At 41.0% G+C, this 24,236-nt stretch overlaps 1 protein-coding gene across 1 annotated transcript in view; it reads left to right on the top strand.

Moving 5' to 3' along the window:
* The window catches only part of LOC128686548 (uncharacterized), a 459,000-nt gene that overhangs the window by 353,914 nt on the left and 80,850 nt on the right, over positions 1-24,236 (top strand). Inside the window, exon 3 of the mRNA XM_070084371.1 lies at positions 15,944-16,079. Within this exon, the coding sequence (XP_069940472.1) occupies positions 15,944-16,079 (136 nt within the window). The remainder of the gene's footprint in view (positions 1-15,943; positions 16,080-24,236) is intronic.

Here is a 24,236-nt window from a genome sequence, read left to right as displayed (position 1 = left end):
AAGTTAGGTTAGGTTAGATTAGATTAGGATAAGTTAGGTTAGGTTCGTTATTTTAGGTTAGGTTAGGTTAGGATAGGTTAGGTTAGGATAAGTTAGGTTAGGTTAGCTTAGGATAAGTTAGGTTAGGTTAGGTTAGGTTAGGTTAGGATAGGTTAGGTTAGGTTAGGTTAGGATAGGTTAGGTTAGGTTAGGTTCGGTAGGTTAGGTAAGGTTAGGTTAGGTTAAGTTAGGTAGTATTCGAGGTGTTTGATGGAGTTAGGTTAGGTTAGGATAGGTTAGGTTAGGTTAGGATAGAGGTGTTTGATGGAGTTAGGTTGGGTTAGGTTAGGTTAGGTTAGGTTAGGATAGAGGTGATTGATGGAGTTAGGTTAGGTGAGGTTAGGTTAGGTTAGGAATTAGGTTAGGTTAGGTTAGGTTAGGTTAGGATAGACAGTTGGTCTGGAAAGAGATGATTTTCTACCTTGGATGTTACCCGCATTTCATGGCGTCTGTCTGTCCTGAGTTGACGCAGGTGTTATGTTCTACCTTGGGTGTGAACCGCATTACCCAGTGGTGTTGGGGGGGGGGGGAAGGGGTGACCCACAATGAGTCTCTCAGAGCGAGGAAAGTGTTTCTATTCGGAAATCGAGTAAATATTTCTACCATTGAGTGTGTTTACCAACAAGAAAATAATGTTCGATTTTACGATAAAGTTTTCAAAACTAATTTGGAAATATCCAAAAAAATGGAGTCGTTCAAAGTAATTCTGGAGTACTCTAATGTATTTTGGAAGTGTTCCAATATATTTTAGGTTAGGTTAGGATAGGTTCGGCTAGGTTAGGTTAGGTAAGGTTAAGATAGGTTAGGTTAGGTTAGGTTAGGGTAGGTTAGGTTAGGTTAGGTTAGGTTAAGTTAGGTTAGGCTAGGTTAGGTTAGGTTAGGTTGGGTTAGGTTAAGTTAGGTTAGGTTAGGTTAGGCTAGGTTAGGTTATGTTAGGTAAGGTTAGGTTAGGGTAGGTTCGGTTAGGTTAGGTTAGGTTAGGTTAAGTTAGGTTAGGTTAGGCTAGGTTAGGTTAGGTTAGGATAAGTTAGGTAAGGTTAGGTTAGGTTAGGTTAGGCTAGGTTAGGATAAGTTAGGTTAGGTTAGGTTAGGTTAGGTTAGGTTAGGTTAGGTTAGGTTAGGATAAGTTAGGTTAGGTTAGGCTAGGTTAGGGATGTGTGTGTGTGTGTGTCTGTGTGTGTGTGTGGGATGTGGGATGTGGGTGTTGTGGGATGTGGGTGTTGTTGTCGAACTAGAGATACCGAAAAGACGTTATAAGTGGGTTGTTTTTGTGACTTTTTCTGATGTAGTGTGTCCCCTTATTAACTTTAATGAACTAAAAGGGTTAAAACGAGAAAAAAAATGGGAGGTGTGGGTGTTGTGACTTTCTGATGAAATTAGATAAAACGAGAAAAAATTGTGGGTGTTGTGGGTTGTGGGTGTTGTGGGATGTGGGTGTTGATCTTAGTTTATGGTGATTTTGGTGGTGTTTTGAGTGTATTCAGTGGTGTTTTAGTATTCAGTGGTGTATTTGGGAGTACTCAAATGGTGTTTTTGGAAGTGTTTCAGTGTTGTTTGGAAATGTTCAAAGGTGTTCAAAGGTGTTTTGAGTGTGTTCAAATGTTGTTTTTTTGAAGGTGATCAAGGGTGTTCAAGGGTGTTTTGAAGGTGTTCAAAGGTGTTTTGAGGTTATTCAAAGGTGTTTTGAGTGTGTTCAAATGATTATGAGAGTGTTTTGAATGTGTTCAAATGTGTTTTGAAGGTGTTCAAAGGTGTTTTTGAAGGTGTTGAAGGGTGTTTTGAGTGTGTTCAAGGGTGTTTGAAGGTGTTGAAGGGTGTTTTGATTGAATTCAGCGGTGTTTTAGTAGTAATCAGTGGTGTAATTGGGAGTACTCAAATAGTGTTTTGGAAATGTTCAAAGGTGTTCAAAGGTGTTTTGAAGGTGTTGAAGGGTGTTTTGATTGAATTCAGCGGTGTTTTAGTAGTATTCAGTGGTGTAATTGGGAGTACTCAAATTGTGTTTTTTGGAAGTGTTCAAAGGTGTTTTGAGTGTGTTCAAATGATTATGAGAGTGTTTTGAATGTGTTCAAATGTGTTTTGAAGGTGTTCAAAGGTGTTTTGAGTGTGTTCAAGGGTGTTCAAAGGTGTTCAAAGGTGTTTTGAAGGTGTTGAAGGGTGTTTTGATTGAATTCAGCGGTGTTTTAGTAGTATTCAGTGGTGTAATTGGGAGTACTCAAAGGTGTTTTGAGTGTGTTCAAATGATTATGAGAGTGTTTTGAAGGTGTTCAAAGGTGTTTTGAAGGTGTTCAAAGGTGTTTTGAAGGTGATGAAGGGTGTTTTGATTGAATTCAGCGGTGTTTTAGTAGTATTCAGTGGTGTAATTGGGAGTACTCAAATTGTGTTTTTGGAAGTGTTTCAGTGTTGATTGGAAATGTTCAAAGGTGTTTTTGAAGGTGTTCAAGAGTGTTTTGAAGGTGTTCAAGGGTGTTTGAAGGTGTTGAAGGGTGTTTTGATTGAATTCAGCGGTGTTTTAGTAGTAATCAGTGGTGTAATTGGGAGTACTCAAATAGTGTTTTGGAAATGTTCAAAGGTGTTTTTGAAGGTGTTCAAGAGTGTTTTGAAGGTGTTCAAGGGTGTTTGAAGGTGTTGAAGGGTGTTTTGATTGAATTCAGCGGTGTTTTAGTAGTAATCAGTGGTGTAATTGGGAGTACTCAAATGGTGTTTTTGGAAGTGTTCAAAGGTGTTCAAAGGTGTTTTGAAGGTGTTGAAGGGTGTTTTGATTGAATTCAGCGGTGTTTTAGTAGTATTCAGTGGTGTAATTGGGAGTACTCAAATTGTGTTTTTTGGAAGTGTTTCATGGTGATTTTGGTGGTGTTTTGAGTGTATTCAGTGGTGTACAAGTATTCAGTGGTGTATTTGGGAGTTCAAATGATGTTTTTTGAAGGTGTTCAAGGGTGTTGAAGGTGTTCAAGGGTGTTCTGAAGGTGTTCAAAGGTGTTTTGAGGTTATTCAAAGGTGTTTTGAAGGTGTTCAAGGGTGTTTATGTGAGTATTCAAAGGTGTTTTGAGGTTATTCAAAGGTGTTTTGAAGGTGTTCAAGGGTGTTTATGTGAGTATTCAAAGGTGTTTTTTGAAGGTGTACAAATGATTATGAGAGTACTTATGAAGGTGTTCAAATGATGTGCAAGAGTATTTATGAAGGTGTTCTGGGAGTATTCAGAGGTGATTTGGGGGTGTTCGAATGATGTTTTGGAGTATTTCAGTGTTGTTTGGAAATGTATAAAGGTATTTTTTGGTGAGTATTCAAATGATTTATGAGTGTTTTGAAGATGTTCAAAGTAAAAGTGCGTATTTAACTTCGTAATATGTAAAATTGTGAGTAGTGAATTTAACGAAAGTGGATGTAAGCGATGTGGTGACTTTCTGATGCACTGTGTCCCCTTATTAACTTTAATGAACTAAAAGGGTTAAAACGAGAAAAATTGGGGGTTATGAGTGAAAATTGTGAGGTGTTGGTTGGAGTGTGAGGGTTTGGGAGGGTGGGGAGGAGGTTACTTCGTGGGGAGTGACCTGAGATGAAATAGTTAAAAAAAAATGTCTAGACTTGTGTTGTAAAGAAAATGTGGGTATTAACGAAAAAATGTGTCTTTCTGATGTATTGTGTCCCCTTATTAACTTGAATGAACTAAAAGGATCGACAAGATTCAGCCTGTGTGCGCGTGACGTCACTACTATGTCCCCTTATTAACTAAAAGGGTAGACAAGATTCAGCCTGTGTGTGTGGGGGTCATCGCGTGACGTCACTGACCGTCGAGTAAACACATTAATGAGAGGAATAATGACGTCACACTTGTTTAGATCTGTAGTAAGAGAGAGCACCATGCCCCATAGGAGGAGTTCATTTGAATGCTTACCCCCAGAGGGGGGAATCCAAAAAACCTTGATCCAAGGAGATGGAGTCTTGGTATTATCGAGAAATTTTGGGGTGGGAGTGAAAGTGAGAGGGGTAATCCAAAAATTTGATCCAAGGAGATGGAGACTTTGATTTCGAGAAAAACTTGATCCGAGGAGATCATAAGAATTTCGAAACCCCCAGAGGGGGGAATCCAAAACTTGTATTATCGAGAAATTTTGGGGATGGGTGGGGGTGAAAGTGGGAGGGGGAACCTTAAAAATTTGATCTGAGGAGATGGAGACTTTCGAAACCCCCATAGGGGGGAATCCAAAAACTTGGTAATATCGAGAAATTTTGGGATGGGGGTGAAAGTGAGAGGGGGGAACCTTAAAAACTTGATCTGAGGAGATGGAGAGCACAGGAAAATGAAATTCAAAAAAAATTCGAAAAAAATCGGAAAAAATTTCGAGGCGCGGGGGCGATCCGGACGACGCTGCAGAAGGCGCAGCAGAAGGCGCGGGCGGGGGTCGCGAAGGGCGCGGGGCGAGCGCGCGGGCGCGCGGGGGTCGCGAAGGGCGCGGGGCGGGCGCGCGGGCGGGCGCGCGGCGCGACGGCGGGGGTCGCGAAGGGGGGGGTCGTGGGCGGGGGTATTGGTTGGGGGGTCAAGGGTGAGGTAGTCTCGAGGGCGAGGTCATTGTCAAAACCGGAAGTAACACCTAGGTGTGAAAAGGTGACCCTCCAGCTGCTGGTCCTAGACCGGATACACCGCTCAGTGGAAGGCCCTAGACCGGATACACCGCCCAGTGGAAGGCCCTAAACCGGATACACCGCCCAGTGGAAGGCCCCTAAACCGGATACACCGCCCAGTGGAAAAAATGACTACTTATAGTTTTACCAACGCTCTTATATGGGTGTGAAGCATGGGTGATGAATGTTGCAGCGAGGAGAAGGCTGGAGGCAGTGGAGATGTCATGTCTGAGGGCAATGTGTGATGTGAATATAATGCAGAGAATTCGTAGTTTGGAAGTTAGGAGGAGGTGCGGGATTACCAAAACTGTTGTCCAGAGGGCTGAGGAAGGGTTGTTGAGGTGGTTCGGACATGTGGAGAGAATGGAGCGAAACAGAATAACTTCAAGAGTGTGTCAGTCTGTAGTGGAAGGAAGGCGGGGTAGGGATCGGCCTAGGAAAGGTTGGAGGGAGGGGGTAAAGGAGGTTTTGTGTGCGAGGGGCTTGGACTTCCAGCAGGCATGCGTGAGCGTGTTTGATAGGAGTGAATGGAGACAAATGGTTTTTAATACTTGACGTGCTGTTGGAGTGTGAGCAAAGTAACATTTATGAAGGGCTTCAGGGAAACCGGCTGGCCGGACTTGAGTCCTGGAGATGGGAAGTACAGTGCCTGCACTCTGAAGGAGGGGTGTTAATGTTGCAGTTTAAAAACTGTAGTGTAAAGCACCCTTCTGGCAAGACAGTGATGGAGTGAATGTTGGTGAAAGTTTTTCTCTTTCGGGCTACCCTGCCTTGGTGGGAATCGGCCAGTGTGATAATAAATAAAAATAAAATATATATATATACAGAGAGAGAGAGAGAGAGAGAGAGATGATGGTCTCTAGGCACCATGATGCTAATGCCGGTGCAGTAATAAGGATGAATGGAAGGGTATTGGCACATGAGGAAGAAGTTGATGTCCTTTTGGTGAAGTTTGACTCCAAACTGGCCATGAAGAACCACGTTGTAAATCTTACAAACAAGGCAGCCAGGAAGCTTACGGCGCTTCGCCGTATCTCGCATCTGCTTGACAGTAGGGGTTGCAAGATTCTGTACGAAGCACAAGTAGGCTCACACCTTGAGTATGCTCCACTTTCTTGGTTTGCCTGCCTCTCCTCTTATCTGTGACTGCTTGACAGAGTAGAGAACAGAGCAAGACGTCTCATCTCTCGCCTGGACCAATCCTGGATAGATTTGTCATTTCAGCAGAGCCTTCAACACACGAGGGATGTGGATGGCCTTACTGGTATGTACAAGGCTAATATTGTTAAAGTACCACACTTGGATCCATTTCGAGGACAGCGTGAAGCAAGCTTCTATACCACAAGACGGGCAGAAAGCAGCAACTTCACTCTGGCTGTACCCTTCTCCAGAACATCACTTCATCTGAGATCATTTATCCCCAGGATGACTCGAGTATGGAACGCATTAGTACAGAATGATGATGTCAACGAGATAAAGTCAGTTGATCAAATGAAAATGCTGGCCGCCAGATGGCTCCAACTTCATCCTGTTTCCTACTCGTATGTCTCATGACAATAAAAATGCTTTCAAATGATCTGATGTAAGTAACAGCTCGTAGCTTGCCAATAAAGTTAGGAATCCTTAACCTGTAAATAGCTTGTCAATAAAGCTAGGGATCCTTACCCTAACCTTGTCAAACCCTATTTAAAAGAGAGAGAGAGAGAGAGAGAGAGAGAGAGAGACAGACAGACAGACAGACAGACAGACAGACAGACAGAAAGATACAGTCAGACATAAAGAACGAAGGAAAATAATTTTGGTCTGTAGAAAGCATGATTTTAATTTTAGAATAATGGTAAGAATGAATGGAAGAGTGACAATATCCGGGGATGGATATTCTAGTGGTGAAATATGACCCCAAAATGTCTACTAAGGATCTCAAGGTAAATCTTACAAGCCAGGCAGCCAGGAAGCTAACAGCACTAACTGGCTCCTCTTTTCCATTAAAGGCTGCAAAACTCTGTACGAGGCAGTGCCTGACCCTTCACCCCCCCCCCCGGCTCATCTACGACACTGTACGTAACAACTTGTTGTTACATATAGTGCTAATGTTATCAAAGTATCACACTTAATACCACTTCGTTATCAGTCAGAAGACAGCTTCTGTTACCACTAGATGGGCAGCAAACAGCACACACACTATGGCTCTACCTTTCTCAAGAGCATCACTTCATCTTCTATTATTCGTTCCTAGTATAACGCGTGTTTGTAACATGTTCTTTCAACTATCACACGTCAATAAAGTAACTACGTCAAGTAACCCAATAAAAGGTATAGTTGTCGGCTGGTTGCTGCCTTATTTTATTCCGTATTTCTATGTTTAAAAACTCGATTTTCTTTAACATTTACATGTTTTAATAAATCACTTCTAACTGTGAAGAAAACTGAAATTGCCTCATATTTGAATATTTTTTTTTTACAGAGCAACACATTTGCTTTTAAATTTTCCTTTTAATCTTATTCATTACTGTAGAAAATTGTGTTTATTGTTTACTGGTATATAAGAAATATTTCAAGGCTTCAAATAATGTAGACATTTGAGAGAGAAATAATGTTAGTTAAACATTAGACAAGTTCTTAGTTTGTAAATAATGACAGAAAAACTTATTCTTCCCTTGAAAAATCATTGTTTATAATGAGTTAGAGTGGGTGTGAGAGATAGAGAGAGTGAGAGAAAGAAAGAGAGAAGGGGGCATGGAGGCAAAGTGAAGTAAGAAACGATGGGAGGATGACTGAAGACGCAGTAGAAAAAAAAGTGGGAACCATGTTTTAAGACTGGAGGCAGAAAGGGGGCAGAAGGAAAAAAAAACATATATAGAGAGATAAATGGCAAGACAGACGTATAAATTAATATTTTTCACGTTAACGGGAAAAGGAAAACTTATCCACGAGAAAACAAAAAATATGACAAGTGTCGAGGGAAGAGAAAGAGGGAAAGAATGGAGGATGATTTCTTGCAAGAAAGAGATAAGACAACCATGAGGAATTCCTTGAGACAGCGACTAAGAGTGATGTCGAAATGAGACTATTTTTCCTCGCCATAGATTGCCCATGCAAATTTTTAAGAATTTTTTGAATGTGAAACGTTATTCCAACACATAAAGTGGAGTACAACAAGAACAAGTGGAGTACAACAAGAACAAGTGGAGTACAACAAGAACAAGTGGAGTACAAGAACAAGTGGAGTACAACAAGAACAAGTGGAGTACAACAAGAACAAGTGGAGTACAACAAGAACAAGTGGAGTACAACAAGAACAAGTGGAGTACAACAAGAACAAGTGGAGTACAACAAGAACAAGTGGAGTACAACAAGAACAAGTGGAGTACAACAAGAACAAGTGGAGTACAAGAAGAACAAGTGGAGTACAAGAATACGTGGAGTACAACAAGAACAAGTGGAGTACAACAAGAACAAGTGGAGTACAACAAGAAGTGGAGTACAACAAGAACAAGTGGAGTACAACAAGAACAAGTGGAGTACAACAAGAACAAGTGGAGTACAAGAAGAACAAGTGGAGTACAAGAATACGTGGAGTACAACAAGAACAAGTGGAGTACAACAAGAAGTGGAGTACAACAAGAACAAGTGGAGTGCAAGAACAAATGAGTACAACAAGAACAAGTGGAGCACAACAAGAACAAGTGGAGTACAACAAGAACAAGTGGAGTACAAGAACAAGTGGAGTACAACAAGAACAAGTGGAGTACAACAAGAACAAGTGGAGTGCAAGAACAAGTGGAGTACAACAAGAACAAGTGGAGTACAAGAACAAGTGGAGTACAACATGAACAAGTGGAGTACAACAAGAACAAGTGGAGTACAACAAGAACAAGTGGAGTACAAGAACAAGTGGAGTACAACAAGAACAAGTGGAGTACAACAAGAACAAGTGGAGTGTAAGAACAAGTGAGTACAACAAGAACAAGTGAGTACAACAAGAACAAGTGGAGTACAACAAGAACAAGTGGAGTACAACAAGAACAAGTGGAGTACAACAAGAAGTGGAGTACAACAAGAACAAGTGGAGTACAACAAGAACAAGTGGAGTACAACAAGAAGTGGAGTACAACAAGAAGTGGAGTACAACAAGAACAAGTGGAGTACAACAAGAACAAGTGGAGTACAACAAGACTCAGGCGGCCATCCAACAGATTAAACGTTTTACAAAATTAGATACATTCATAATATACAGCTAGGCTGTTCTGTCAAGTAGCCAGAGTGAGAGAGTAAAAATTCGCTGGTTCCTCGTTGTATTCCATCACACAGGATGGGTTCCATACATTAAGTAATGAAATATGATAGCCTGAGATGGGAGGTTTCGACCAAATGATTTTCGTTGGAGCTGAGAGCGACTTCACAGACAATAAAGGAAGAGAGGATAAGATGATGTAACTACAACAAAGCAGAAGAGCCGCACGTATCAGTAACAACTCCACTTAGAAACACACGACATTAGTGTCTTGCAGTGCAAAGCGCTCGTCATTTGTCTTGCCATGGACCACAGGAACCGAGGTCCTCACACATCCACAAAAGCAATATTCATGAGGACGCTCAACCATGCATCTTTCCTGTCTTATATCAGAGGACAGTGATAAATTCGGAGGGATCTGCCAGCTCCTCCACCAACCAGGTCGTCCAACTTTCTTTTTATTTTTTTTTGCTCCCAGAAGGTAAAGACGTTACTTCGGGTGATTCCACTTGTACTCACCTTACCTAGTTGTACTCACCTAGTTGTAGTTGTAGGGGTCGATTCACAGCTCCTGGCCCCGCCTCTTCACTGGTCTCTACTCAGTCACTCGTGTGTGTGTGTGTATTTGTATAATCATCTGTATGTGGTTGCAGTGGTTAAGCTTCAGCTCCTGGCCAGGCCTCTTAGCTGGCTAATGTTAGGTTCACTCTCTGCAGAAACCCCTATCGTACTTCTTCTTAAAGCTATGTTTGGATTCTGTCTCTTCCACTCAACTCTCCAGGTGGTCCCACTTCCACTCTAAGGCTAAGAAATACTTCCTAACATCTCTGTGACTCATTTCAGCTTTTAACTTCTAGTTGTGCCGTCGTGTTCTTGTTTCCATGTTTCTCGAAATGTTTGTCGCTGTCTACATATTACAAAATTCTGAGAAGAATTTATATTATTTTTATATCGCCCTTAGTCCTTCTTCATTCAAATGTCAAAAGGTTTAGCTCCTTAGTCTCTCCTCTTAGCTCATACCTCTTAACTGTTGGTCTAGTCTTGTTTCAAACCTTTGCACTTTGTCCAGTTTCTCGATATACTTGATCTGGTGTGGGCTCCACACTGGTGCTGTATACACCAATATGGGCTTGACGTATGCCGCATACAGTGTTGTGCATGACTCCTTGTTTAGGTTCCTGAAAGCTAGTCTGAGATTTGCTAGACGTGTATTTGCTGTAGCAGTTATTCGGTGGATGTGCTCAGGCGATATGTTCAGTGCAATGCTCACCTTGACGTCCTTCTCAGTGAGGTCTGCAACCTTTGCTCCTGGGCCTATACTTCATTTGCTACCTGGCTGTCCCCTTTCCTAAAATTTTGAGCAACATTTATCTTCCACACCTCTAGAAGATTGTAGCTAGTGGCTGATATAGAGCTTCTTTCTCAGTCCCTATATACTGTCATATATACTGTATCCGGTACTCATTGGTGCACTCAACCTCTTTGACTCTGTGATTACATACTTATGTTCCCGAGAATACTTCCTTATTTTTTTACTGAGCTCCTACAAACTTCTTCGTCACTTTTTTTGAGAACTGTCGTCCTTTCTTCTGCGTGATTACTTATCCTTTACTGGTGTCTACCTGCTGATATAGCTGTATACCAACTATGGATAGGATATGGCTTTCGATGCCGTATCCTGTCTTTTTGCCCATTTATAATCTTTTATGGTGGTTCAACTCGCTTGTTTTGATGCATTCATGCCATGTATACTTTCTCCATATTTTGGCACTTAAGGTTTGACCTCCCTGCATTTCTAGGTGGCCCATGGGCTCACTCTGTTTATACCATGGGTACTTTTTCTCCTGGATGAGAATTTCTCCTCTGCCTCCCGGAAGTTTCTGGCTACATACTCAAACATTCAATTCGCTATTTTTCTTTCCAGACCCATTTTACACAGTACCTCCTTCAGAATTGTTTCATACCTATGTAGTGTTCGCTTTTGAAACTTGGCTTCTTTTATCCTTCCAGTGTTGCTTCTCTCCTCCTGTTAGGACCAGTCAGTAACACCGAGGGCCTTGCGTAATGAAAATACTCTGTCAGAATTGCTCGGGGTGAATAGAAGGTCATGTCTTAGTGGTTCAGTCCTGCCACTCTCTCTGACAGTGCCCTTGTCATGTTGATTCATGAAATTCTTCATTACTACCTCCGGCATCTTAGCACCTCTATGTTTCCGGTCCCCTGGGTGGCTGGAGGTTCTCCTTAGTCTTATTCCCTGTAGCTCCAGTGTCCCTGGATCAGCAAGTTTGCAGTGCCATTGATATAAGACACATATGTAGTGGTTTTAAATCAAATAATATACTGTGACCATCCGATGATCGAACCCGAATCATTTGGCTAGGCTACCGGGAAGGAAGCTAAATTTCGCCACAACGAGCACAATCGTGGCTATAGGAAGCTACAGTAAATAAATTAATTCTCCTCCCGTTTAGATACCAATCTCATGAGCACTACACATATAAATGCATCCACTTACTGCGTCATGAGTGGCATGTCCAGTGTACCTAGCGTTTATAGCATAGTGGCCTAGTGGACTAAAGGATCGAAAAATTTACCTAGTGTCCCTGGACTGGAGGCTGGTCAGATATCTCGGGATCGATCCACAACAAGTTGCAGTACTGTTAATTTGAGAAATCACTACAGGTCTTGGAACACGAAAGTCGTAGAGCTATCATTCAACTCCTTCTGAGGTTATTTTGCATCATGTGTCGCTCGTTCGCGATTACTGCATTATATATATATGTATATATATATATATATATATATATATATATATATATATATATATATATATATATATATATGTATATATATATATATATATATATATATATATATATATATATATATATATATATATATATATATATATATATATATATATATATATATATATATATATTTATATATATTACATAATATGGTACAAAAGATTTAAGATACATTGTTGATATAAAGGTGGCATATACGGTACATGTTACGTGTGTATCACCGATTATAAGGCGAAAATCTCATCCAGCTCCTCAGAGCTGGGGCGTGTGCCCAAAATACAGCAGGCATTACCCCTTTGAACAGCGGCACTGAGCCGCTGGATCAGAAAACTAGCTGCCCTCGGATCCCTAGTTACCTTGATGAGTCTTTTTCCCAGCTCCGTAAGGAATTTAGATGCATTCTTTCCCCATGAGCTAAGGGTCTCTGAGCCTATGGGAACAAACATATAATGATGGGCAAGTTCTCCATATTTTCTAGACTTTTGGGCCTCCCTGAAGCTGGCAGCGGCCCCTCCTTCCCCCCTGGTGTATTAGAGATAGGTATCAGCCAAGGAAGATGCACATGTGTAGTCCCACACCACCTGCTTCCCATCTGTCCAGGCTTGAAGGGTGACACCATCTGGATGCTTCTGTCTGCCATCAGATCTGCATAGATGGGGTGGCTCCCTTACTGCTGGGCATCCGGCTGTTTTGAGGCTCCTCTTGATAATGTTATTAACCTCCTCATGTCCTGCAATCTTTCCCTCGGATTTACGGCACACAAGGGGCGGCAAGTCGAAGGGCAACACCGATGCGGATGGTCTGTGGGTCGAGGCGTGTGCCAAGGCTGGAGTTGGGAACAGCCAACAGAAAATCCCCTGCATGAGGGGCTCTCACTGCCAGGAGGCGGGCTCTATCCTTCCCTGACACACTCTGAAGCATAGTTGAGGCTATATTTTCCACTATTAGACCATCCCAGTGCGATTGTTTGTAGTTGTTGAGGGAGCAGGTCTGGTTTTAGAGCCCGTTAGATTATTCCAGATCATGGCTCCGTCAATGAACTTTTGGTCCTGGACTCCAATCTTGCCTCTAAGATGTTCAGGGAGAATCGCTGCTACAAGCTCTCTGGATGCAATACATGAGGACAGAAAAGCAGGTAGCGCAATCTGTGATGACTTGCGGACACCAATGCCTCCTAGTCTGACTGGAAGTGTAGCTTGGTTCCACTGCCCGTCTTCTAGAGTAACGTTAAGTACTTTCGTAAAAATTTGCCTCAGGATACTGTCATATTCGTGCAGTATTGGGTTATCATATGAGGGTGCACATCTTAGGAAATATGTCAACCTGAGCAGACTCAAAAGCGCTTTGTGAGAAGGTACAAGGCATCGTGGGTGTCCAGATTGCCTATTCGTTGTTCCATTCTCCTTAACTCTTCCAATTTCTTCCTGAGAATTGTGCCAATGGCATTGCTTCCCAGAGGTGCTCCTAGTAAGACACTATTTGCGGGGGCAATGACTGCTGCTCCTGGTAGTTTTGATGTCACTGCATTTATCATTTGTTGATTGACTGAGATGATTTCACATTTGGATGGATTCAGGATGAGACCCATTTCCTGTCCCTGTGTCATTACCTGTGTAAGATCATGTAGGAGGGACTCCTTTGTACCTGCTAGTGTGCCATCATCTAAGAACCAGATGTTTAGCTCGCTGGTCAGTCTGACTGTGATTTGCCTAACTGCTATACAGAAGAGAAATGGTGCAAGAGGATCTCCTTGTTGGACACCCTCCGATGATGTGATTTCATGCTCTCCAAAGAGAAGCATTGATTCCTTGCTATACCCAGCTGAAACAAAAGGAAAGAGGCCAGGGAAATGTTCTTGTACTGCTGCTAATACCACGTCTCTTTTCAGAAGATTGAATGCATTCTTGAAATCTAATTTTACCACTGCATTGTCCTCGGGCAGGTTGTTGATATACGCCCTTGTTGCATGAACCGCTGCTTCACTTCCTTGAGAGACCCCAAAGCCAAGCTGGTTTGGTTGAAGCATCATGGCTGCCTGTGCACGAATACTTCGGACAACAGCTTTGGATACGAGGCGGCGTAACGTGTTGCCTACTGCAATTGGCCGAATTCCTCCATACTTTTTTTAAGTGCACGAAGTGTTGCACCAAAAAAGAAAGGTCTAATTTCATCAGGAATCAGACCAGCCAAGGAATTGTTGACGAACCTTGTGATCTCTGAAAGCAGTGCTTCTGCAATTTCCCCAATTACTGGATTAACCATTTCCTTTAAATGCTGTGGCCTTATTCCAGTGTAACCCCCAGCAGAGCCATATGGGAACGACACTATTGCTTTGTAAATGTCTGAGTCTTCCACAATCAATGGTTCCACAGTGGGGACAAAGGTGTTGGAACTGTTGGTGCCACTGGTTTCCCTGGCAGGGTGCTTTCCTCTAAGTGCTTCAGCCGTGTCAGCATCCCTGGGAGCAACTGTATCTTCACTGATAATAATTCTGATTGCCCCCACTGTGTTGCCCTCTTCAATTTTCTTGCTCACCTGGACTCTGACTTTTTCACTGTCAGTGGAGTGAGTGGGGGTTCTGCCTCTCCCTTTTTTGTGTTGACGGGGAAGGCGAATGAGGTTATCAGCTCTAGGAAAATCTCTTAAGGATTTAATTATCATTGAAGCTAGTCACTTTCTCCTTCTTTCCGGCACAGCTAAGCAGACATTGCCAAAAAGTAGCAAGTTGTGCCATGCCTTGATGGTTGGTGGAGCATTTAAGATAGTGGAACTATCGTTTACTTTTTTCAGGAGGTCTGTAAGTTTCCCAGCTGCGTGTGGACGGGCTGCTTTGGGAATATGTGTGAGTGTCCTGGTACCTGTTGCTTTAATTGCTTCCAAGATATTGTCTGATGAGATGAGATCTGTTGGAGTGGGTTCAGGTGCCTGAGGTGGCTCTGGATCATCACGTTCCACAGGAGGACATCCTGAATCAGGGCAACTACCGTGTTTGCGGAGGAAACCATTAGAGTTGAGACAACGAAGCTGTAAGCATGACCGACACTTGCCTCTCCTAGTATTGCCATCCGTGCCATTTCCCTGGCTGCTTGCTTCCTCCTGGTTGGCATCCATCTGCTAAGAAGTCGAGGTTGAATGATCTAGTTGACGGGCCTAGTTGACGGGCCTACTTGACGGGCCTACTTGACTGGCCTCCTTGACTGGCCTAGGTGAAGGGTCTAGGTGACCAACCCTGCCGGGCAGCGGAAGTGGAAAAACTCTGGCCACAGGTAAAGCACGGGTTAAGTATCCGAAACTGAGATAACCCAAAGTTAACCTTTTCATTGTGATACAACGCTAGTTAGATGGGACTCTTGCATTCACTTCTAAATTCATGACTTACCTCCATCCCTTTATATAACACGGTTGGTTTCAAGCCTATCGACTACACGAAGGTCATTTCACCAGTACACCATCAATAAGCTATAGTTATTAAAATAAATTCTCTGTGTATGTACACAAAGATATACACATCTCAGTGTCTATACACAGATATACACACCTCGATGTCTATACACAAAGATATACACGCTTCGATGTCAATACACAAAGATATACACGCTTCGATGTCTATATACAAAGATATAGACGAGTTAGAGGTGTATAGTGGCAGCAGTGTTGACACAGCTCACAGGTGAAGCGTCGTGTTATGATGACGTCATATATATGGTGAAACGTAAATGTAGTCTAAGAAAAACGTCTAGTAAAAAAAAAAAGAGGTTTTATATTCCTTTTCGGAGGCTAAGAGCCTCTGCTCTCCTGTCTGCTCTTCCTATACTGTCTGCTCTCCTACTGTCTGCTCTTCCTCTCCTGTCTTCTCTCCTTCTCCCGTCTGCTCTTCTTTCCCTGTCTGATTTCGCTCTCATTTCTGCTGTCCCTCTCCTGTCTGCTCTCCCTCTGCTGTCTTTCCTCTCTCTCCTGTTTACTCTCCTTTTTGTGTCTGTTCACTCTTTCCTGTCTGCTCAGCTTTTTAATCATGCTCCCCTCAGCCAATCTGCTTGCTCTCACTCTCTCTCTCTCTCTCTCTCTCTCTCTCTCTCTCTCTCTCTCTCTCTCCCGTCACATGTTGTACATTACCATGTCATTACACCCCTGCCACAAATGTTGTACATCACAATGTCCTCACACCCTTGCCACACATGTTGTACATTACTGGCCTCCCTGCTGTTGCGTGCACTAACAGAGTTCTCTATGGTGGTGGCAGGTGGAACGCTCTGGCAAGAACGTGGTGGTCTTGAGAAACATCTCTCACGACTCGGCTGGCAGATACAAGTGTGAGGTGCTGGCTGAGAGACCAAGCTTTGAGAAGGACGCGGTCATCAATCACATGGAAGTTATAGGTAAGCTGCACTTACCTTCCACGTCAGTGAGAACCAGGCCCAGCTTGAAGACCTCTTGCCACTTCTGTAATATATTATTATTATTATTATTATTATTATTATTATTATTATTATTATTATTATTGCTATGTTTTATTATGATTATTGCTCTATACACAAAGATAAAATTTAATATTGAGTTTTGTATTATTCTCGATCACAGTGATCTATGCTGCTGAGCCCGTTGCAAACGGATCCAGAAAATCTTCTAATGGTAGATACAGACCATCTAATGTATTCCTCCATTGTTATGTTCTAATGAGTGAGAGGGATTGGAGGATTATCGAAGCTGATTCCTTGGGTAGCTTAGAGAACAGGTTGGACAGATGTTGTTCTTAGAGGGATAGAATTGGAGAAGGACCTGCCTAGTATGGACTAGTAAGCTTGCTGCAGTGTTCGTCCATTCTCACATTATTAATCCTCGTTCTAAATAAAACAAGGTATCAAATTCTCGCAAGTAAATGAATAAGACATATCTGTATTAACAGCAGTGTTCCAACGGGTTCAGTACTGGACTCCTAATTGTTCACAATATACATAAACGATATAGATAAGGGAATAGAGACATATTACGAACACAGGTGCAGAATATTGGCTTGCACACCTTGCCGGAGCACGAAAACCAATTAGGAACGAGCAAAAAGGCAGCAGAGACAATAAGGGTTTATATTTATTCACCAAAATAAGCTGGTACTTACAGTGTAAATAGCCTATGTAAAGTATTTACAGCTGTGTATAATGAGGCAAAAATGTAAGCACAAGACACGGTAAAAACCGCAGTGACCAACAGTGAAGACAAGTCTGCCAAAGCTGCTTTACGAGCGTCCCACGTCACTTCACAGCATTGGCAAGCTTCCTTGTGATTGGCCGGTTGTACCAAGGTACTGGTATAACGATGGGCCCGTGATCGTGTGTAACATACTCCGAATAAAATATAACATTCTCTTAGAATGCCACAAGACATAAACAAATTTGCCGATGACACTAAAAATACGAGATAAGAAGTAGTTTGAGATAATCATTCCCTCAAGCTGGAGTCGATGTTCTCAGTCGATCAATCGTGATAAAAGTACAGCATAAGCTCCGAGAAAGAGCTTCCTATCTTCCACTGTTCTTCTCTGTACTGGACTGAAGAAGTAACTGGCTAGCGAAACGTGTTGCACAATCCTCATTCATCAACTTAGCTTGCTGGCCTATGTTAGGCTAAGCCATATCCCACCCTCTCATATACCTGTCCAGCCTATTTTTAAAACTAACCAAAGTCCTCTTTACAATAATGCTACAAGGTATCGTCTTCTATTCATTCACAACTATTGCCAAACTAGTGTTTTAATATATACTTGGTAAACCTAAATTAGTCCAACATAAATCCATTGCTGAGAGTCCCGTCTTGGTTAAACATTTTCAACTCGTTATTTATATCTCCTTTATTCCTGATTTCCATTCGTACACTTCAATCATTATTTATATCTACTTTATTCCTGATTTCCATTCGTACACTTCAGTCACATTTTCCCCTACACCATTCCAGAGAGTGAAAATTATGAACAATTCAGGATGTTAATTAAATGGTAAATCAAAGTCCTGAACTGATCGTTATTGTCCTTTTCCACAGACGTTCTCTTATATTATGTATTTATGTTCATTCTGTTATGAAAAGACCAGAACTGAGCAGGAGATGGAAACTGTGAACATTTAAAAGCATCTACTGTTGGTATCTATTCTCAGAGAGTTAAATACTTTTTTGTTTACCGTTTACATTTTTGTTTATGGTAGTTAAGGGACATTAATTAACGGAGAAATATAATAAAAAACTAATTAAAAATGTTAATCGAAATCAGTAAAAGGTTTTAATTTAAATGACAATATGGTATAAACCTTGGTAATAAATACCGACAAGATGGTTTAGAAAGACACGTAAGCAAACACTATGACATATTTATTAGAAAACGTTTCGGTCCTGGGACATTGATCACTTCTAACATACAGAGGTAGAAAGACATTATATATATAGGCGAAGAGTGAGGTGTGAGTGACGCACGTGACCTGAGGAATATCATGTTGGGATGAGGACGGGTAGACGATGAAATCATGTGACTCCTGTGTTGTTGGGTTGGTGGTGCTTAAGTATCATGTATGCCAATGTTTTTGAAATTTTGTAGCTTCCAGTGTTACGTTCTATAGTGTCGGTGACGGCGATTAGTGAGGCTTCTAGGCACCGTCGGCGTCTGAGGTCTGGTTCGGTGAGAACGAGTTGTGCCTCATTCCAGTTCATCAAATGCCCCGTGGAGTCTCTGTGGAGGACACAGGCGTACCTTACATCGTCTCTGTTAGAGGCATTTCGATGCTCATTCAGGCGGACTGCAAGATCTCTGCCTGTCTCACCTACATATCTTTTGGGACAGAACCCACAGGGGATAGTGTAGACGCCTGCTGTAGAAGTTAGAGTTGTGGGGCTGCGTTTCGTAGTGAGGTCTCTGATAGATGATGTGTTTATGGTGGAAACGTTGATGTTACTCATAGCAAGTGCCCGGCGAGTATTTGTGGCAACATCACCACATGGGAGCACTATGAACTGCTTAGGGGGCTGTTCCATGGGCGGTTTGTTGAAGATAGTTTGTACCTTGAGTCTGCAATCCCGGATGAAGAAAGATGGGAACTGAAGACGTGTAAAGACTTATGTTATGTAAATACAGATATGTAGGCGAGACAGGCAGAGATCTTGCAGTCCGCCTGAATGAGCATCGAAATGCCTCTAACAGAGACGATGTAAGGTACGCCTGTGTCCTCCACAGAGACTCCACGGGACATTTGATGAACTAGAATGAGGCACAACTCGTTCTCACCGAACCAGACCTCAGACGCCGACGGTGCCTAGAAGCCTCACTAATCGCCGTCACCGACACTATAGAACGTAACACTGGAAACTATAAAATTTCAAAAACATTGGCATACATGATACTTAAGCACCACCAACCCAACAACACAGAAGTCACATCATTTCATCGTCTACCAGTCCTCATCACAACATGACATTCTTCAGGTCAGCATGCGTCACTCACACCTCACTCTCCGCCTGTATATAATGTCTTTCTACCTCTGTATGTTAGAAGTGATCAAGGTCCCAGGACCGAAACGCTTTCTAATAAATATGTTATAGTGTTTGCTTACGTGTCTTTCTAAACCAATTGACAATATAACGAAACCCTACAAAATTAATTCTATATCAGTAGCACACGCATGTTAATACTAATAAAAAAATCTATATATAAAACGTCTATAACAATATCACTATTGAAAATTAAACTAGAGGGCTGCTATTGTATTGTCAAGTTTTATTGTCAGGTCATCAGGGATAACCTTCCATTTATTACGAAAGTAGAGCAAATTATTACTCCATTTGATCAGCCACTAAGTTCCCTTCATCTGGCTGTAATAAAAGTTCAAAATAAAATAATACGTTTAAAGACTGACCTTGACTAATTAAAATGTCAAAGATTTATTCAGCTACTGTTTAAAGCCAATAAACAGAATAATATAATATAACCAGGAATCAGTAATTGATAAATCAGTTACTTTCACGAACTAGAGTTAAATTTTAAAGTTTTTAAAAAATAATCTGTTTATTTAGTAGTAAATTAAAGCAAGTTATATAATTTCAATGAACAAAGTCATCACTTTACGTTCAAGATTATTAAAAAATGTGTAACTGTATGAATAATAGAATAACAGAGGCAAATAAACAAAGATAATAATGATCCAACAGTTGTAAGATGAATGGTTCAGTGAACCGACACGTTGTTAAATTAGACACATGTGCAACTCTTGGGTATCTTTATTGAGGAAACGTTTCGCCACATCGACTCAAGGTTGAGGGACTGATTACCTCATTCTCCTCCTGTTCTTCAAGTTTATCCTTTGTATGGACTGATGAAACAGCTGAGTGGCGAAACGTTTCCTCAATAAAGATACCCAAGAGTTGCACATGTGTCTAATTTAACAACGATCCAACAGTTGAAAAAAAGTCAGAATAATAATAAGAAATGGAGGTTTTAATTAAAGGTAAATTACGAAGCAATAAATATCTGAATATAAGTGAATCTAAGTGAATCTTTCTAAGTTTGAAATAAGTATTTGTATCATCTAAGAGATGATGCTTTAGTAATAAGCAAATTTTTATTAATAATAAGATTTTCATATGGCCTAAAAATCTCTGAGGACAATTGAAAGTACTTTGTTTCATCACAGAAATATAAAATATTAACTTATTTATGTTGAATTCATCAGTGAATAAGTCAGTAGATTTTTCCATGTAATACAAAGGGTTTGAAATTTCCTCATTATTGATTTTTTTAGGGGTTTCAAAACTTGGAATTTATCGACTTTATATATATATATATATATATATATATATATATATATATATATATATATATATATATATATATATATATATATAATTTTATTAACACACCGGCCATTTCCCACCAAGGCAGGGTGGCCCGAAAAAGAAAAAAAATCCCCATCATTCACTCCATCACTGTCTTGCCAGACGCGCGTTTACACTACAGTTATAAAACTGCAACATTAACACCCCTCCTTCAGAGTACAGACACTGTACTTCCCATCTCCAGGACTCAGGCCCGGCCTGCCGGTTTTCCCTGATTCCATAAATATTACCCTGCTCACACTCCAACAGCACGACATGTCCTTAAAACCATTTGTCTCCATTCACTCCCAACACACTCACGCATGCTTGCTGGAAGTCCAAGCCCCTCGTTTGGACTTTCAGCAATTTTGGCTTTTGGCTTAAATAGTAAAGCTCTTCTTGCCGAATAAGGGAAGCGAAACTTTGTGTAGGCAATAATTTCACAAAAACCATTCTGAACCTAACGAAAAAAAATATATTTCATTGTGCTTGTTAATTACTAAATTACTGTAAACTTATCTAAAATATATTTACTAGAATTATGCTAAATTAAATTGCGCTTGTTATAATAAGGTTAGATAAATTTTCTAAGGTTCTCTTGGTAAAAAAAATATTAAATTTTACATTAACATAAATGAAAAAAATTTATCTTTAAACGTATAAGAGAAAATTACAGAAAAGACTTAACTTTATATGAGTTCTTGCTGACCAATTTTACCTCTTCAACACGGCATATATATAAACATACATGCAAAGATAAGCAAGCGTCGAAACAGAACAAAGGACTCTTCCTTCATAGAGATGTAATGAGTGTATTATTACATTCCTCCCCCCAACATTTAGCAGTTATCACAAAATATATTGAAGCGCAGTGATGGCAAGAGTTCCAGGTATTGGAATGTAGGACGCTTCAAAACACATGCCAGGGATTCATTTAGGACTTCATGAACTTCTGTATACCAGATAGAGGGACATTTATCATCGAGACTTCACACACACACACACACACACACACACACACACACACACACACACACACACACACACACACACTACTTAGATAGTTTATTTAATATACAGACGGTGACGGAAGAGAAGGCAGAATGGTAGAACATAGCAACAACCACCTTTCGAGGACATGTTTACTGGAGATCCAAAAATGTACAAAGTCACATTAGACACTACAGGAGAACTGGCGACACCTGAACATACACTTAGAAAACAGAGACAGAGAGGAGAGAGGAAGATCAATGATGATTTACAGACGATGAATCATCAGAATGAAGTACACGGAAAAACGAAAGACTGAACCGCATCCTTCGTGATGGAATATAACAGTGAAATATGGCTAGCCCTTGTCCCCACTGTGTAATTATCATGCAAAATAAGATGTAGCTAATTTTGTTATCGACGACAATGGACACAAATGGAAGTTACAAATATAAATTAGTCACAGGGAAGTTAGAAGAATTTGCTTTAGTTCATGGTAGTCTACGAGTGGAACGAATTAATGAGGAACTAGAAGTCTACAATACACAATTTCAAAGATGAAACTAGAACAAAAACACGAAGCAGATGACAAGTGTTACAGAATTGATGCATCTCATTTGAAGGCGCCAGTAGATGAGTACAGCAAAGTGAATACACACACACACACACACACACACACACACACACACGTACGTTCAGAACCCTGTGCACTGTGTATGTTAGGCCCATATTGGAGTATGCGGCACCAATTTGGAACCCACATCTAGCCAAGCACGTAAAGAAACTAGAGAAAGTGCAAAGGTTTGCAACAAGACTAGTCCCAGCGCTAAGGGGTATGTCCTACGAGAAGAGGTTAAGGGAAATCGACCTGACGACACTGGAGGACGGGAGAGAAAAGGGGGACATGATAACGACATATAAAATGCTGAGAGGAATTCACAAGGTAGACATAGACAGAATGTTCCAGAGATAGGACACAGCAACAAGGGGACACAGTTGGAAGTTGAAGACTCATATGAATCACAGGGATGTTAGGAAGTATTTTCTTCAGTCTCAGATTTGTCAGGAAGCGGAATAGTCTGGGAAGTAATGTAGTGGAGGCAGGATCCATACATAACTTTAAGAAGAGGCATGATAAAGCTGATGGAGCAGCAACATAAGAACATAAGAATGAAGGAACACTGCAGAAGGCCTACTGGCCCATACAAGGCAGGTCTTTATCAAAACGACCCCTACCCTAAGCTATCCAAGAATTTACTCCCGTACCCAATGACACCAATCAAACCCAGCCCCTCCCATTCATATATTTCTCCAATCTCATTTTAAAGCTACCCAGGGTTCTAGCCTCAATCACCCTACTCGGAAGATTGTTTCACGCAACCACAACCCTGTTCGAAAACCAGTATTTACCTATGTCCTTTTTAAATCTAAATTTATCCAACTTAAATCCTGGTTCGACACCCTCAGTACTTTATTAATATCACCTTTGTTTATGCCCATCATCCACCTACACACTTCGATGATATCTTCCCTCATTCTACGTCTCTCCAGAGTGGAGATTTAAGGCTTTAAGTCAATCTTCATACAAGAGATTCCTTATACAGTAAATCATTTCAGTCATTCTTCTCTGTATATTCTCCAATGAGTCTATATCCATCCTGTAGTAAGATGACTAAAACTGAGCGGCATAATCTAAATGAGGCCTCACTGTTGATGTACAGAGATGTAAAATAACTTTGGGAATTCTGTTACTCATTCTTCTTGAGATAAATCCTAGTAATCTGTTAGCCTTGTTGCGCACACTTGGGCACTGCTGTCTTAGCTTTAGATTTCTGCTTACCATGACTCCCAGGTATTTTTCACATTCTGTATGATCAAGCTCTACTTCACCTGGTTTATAGCTTCGAGGGTTATTTTCATTCCCTTACACTTATCCACATTGAACTTCATCTGCCATTTTTCAGACCAAGACATTAATTTGTCCAAATCCTCCTGGAGTTCATTGCTATCCTCCTCAGAATGAATCATACTACATATCTTTGTATCATAAACAAATTTCCTCATGTCGCTTGTAATTCCTTCATCAAAGTCATTAATATAAATTATGAACAAGAGAGGGCCTAAAACTAATCCTTGTGGAACGCCACTAGTGACTAATCCCCATTCAGATCTGACCCCATTAATGAAAACTCTCTGCTTTCTATTGGTAGCCATGCCTCTATCCATGCTAGAACTTCACCTCCTATACCATGAGCTGCCACTTTTCTTAAGAGTCTCTTGTGAGGTACTCTATCGAAGGCTTTACTAAAATCCAAATAAACAGTATCATATTCTTTGTCACTGTCTACAGCCTCAAATGTTCTATTGAAGACGTCAGTAAATTTGTCAGGCAGCAACGACCTCTCGTGAACCCATGCTGAGATTCATTAATCAAATTATGCTCTTCAAGGTGACTTCTAATAATATCAGCTACAATCGATTCAAATAATTTGCCTACTGTAGACATCAGGCTTATTGGACGGTAATTTGAAGGAATGGACTTATCCCCGGATTTAAATATAGGAACCACATTAGCCATCTTTCACATCTCTGGCACAAGGGGATGTTAGGAAGAATTTCTTTTGTCATAGAGTTGTCAGGAAGTGCAACAGTTTGGCAAGTGACTTAGTGGAGGCAGGAACCATACATAGTTTTAAGAC

This window comes from Cherax quadricarinatus, chromosome 12, assembly GCF_038502225.1.
Source record: "Cherax quadricarinatus isolate ZL_2023a chromosome 12, ASM3850222v1, whole genome shotgun sequence".
Lineage (NCBI taxonomy): Eukaryota > Metazoa > Arthropoda > Malacostraca > Decapoda > Parastacidae > Cherax > Cherax quadricarinatus.
Note: the sequence above shows the minus strand (reverse complement) of the source record. Positions and strands in the feature narration are given on the sequence as shown.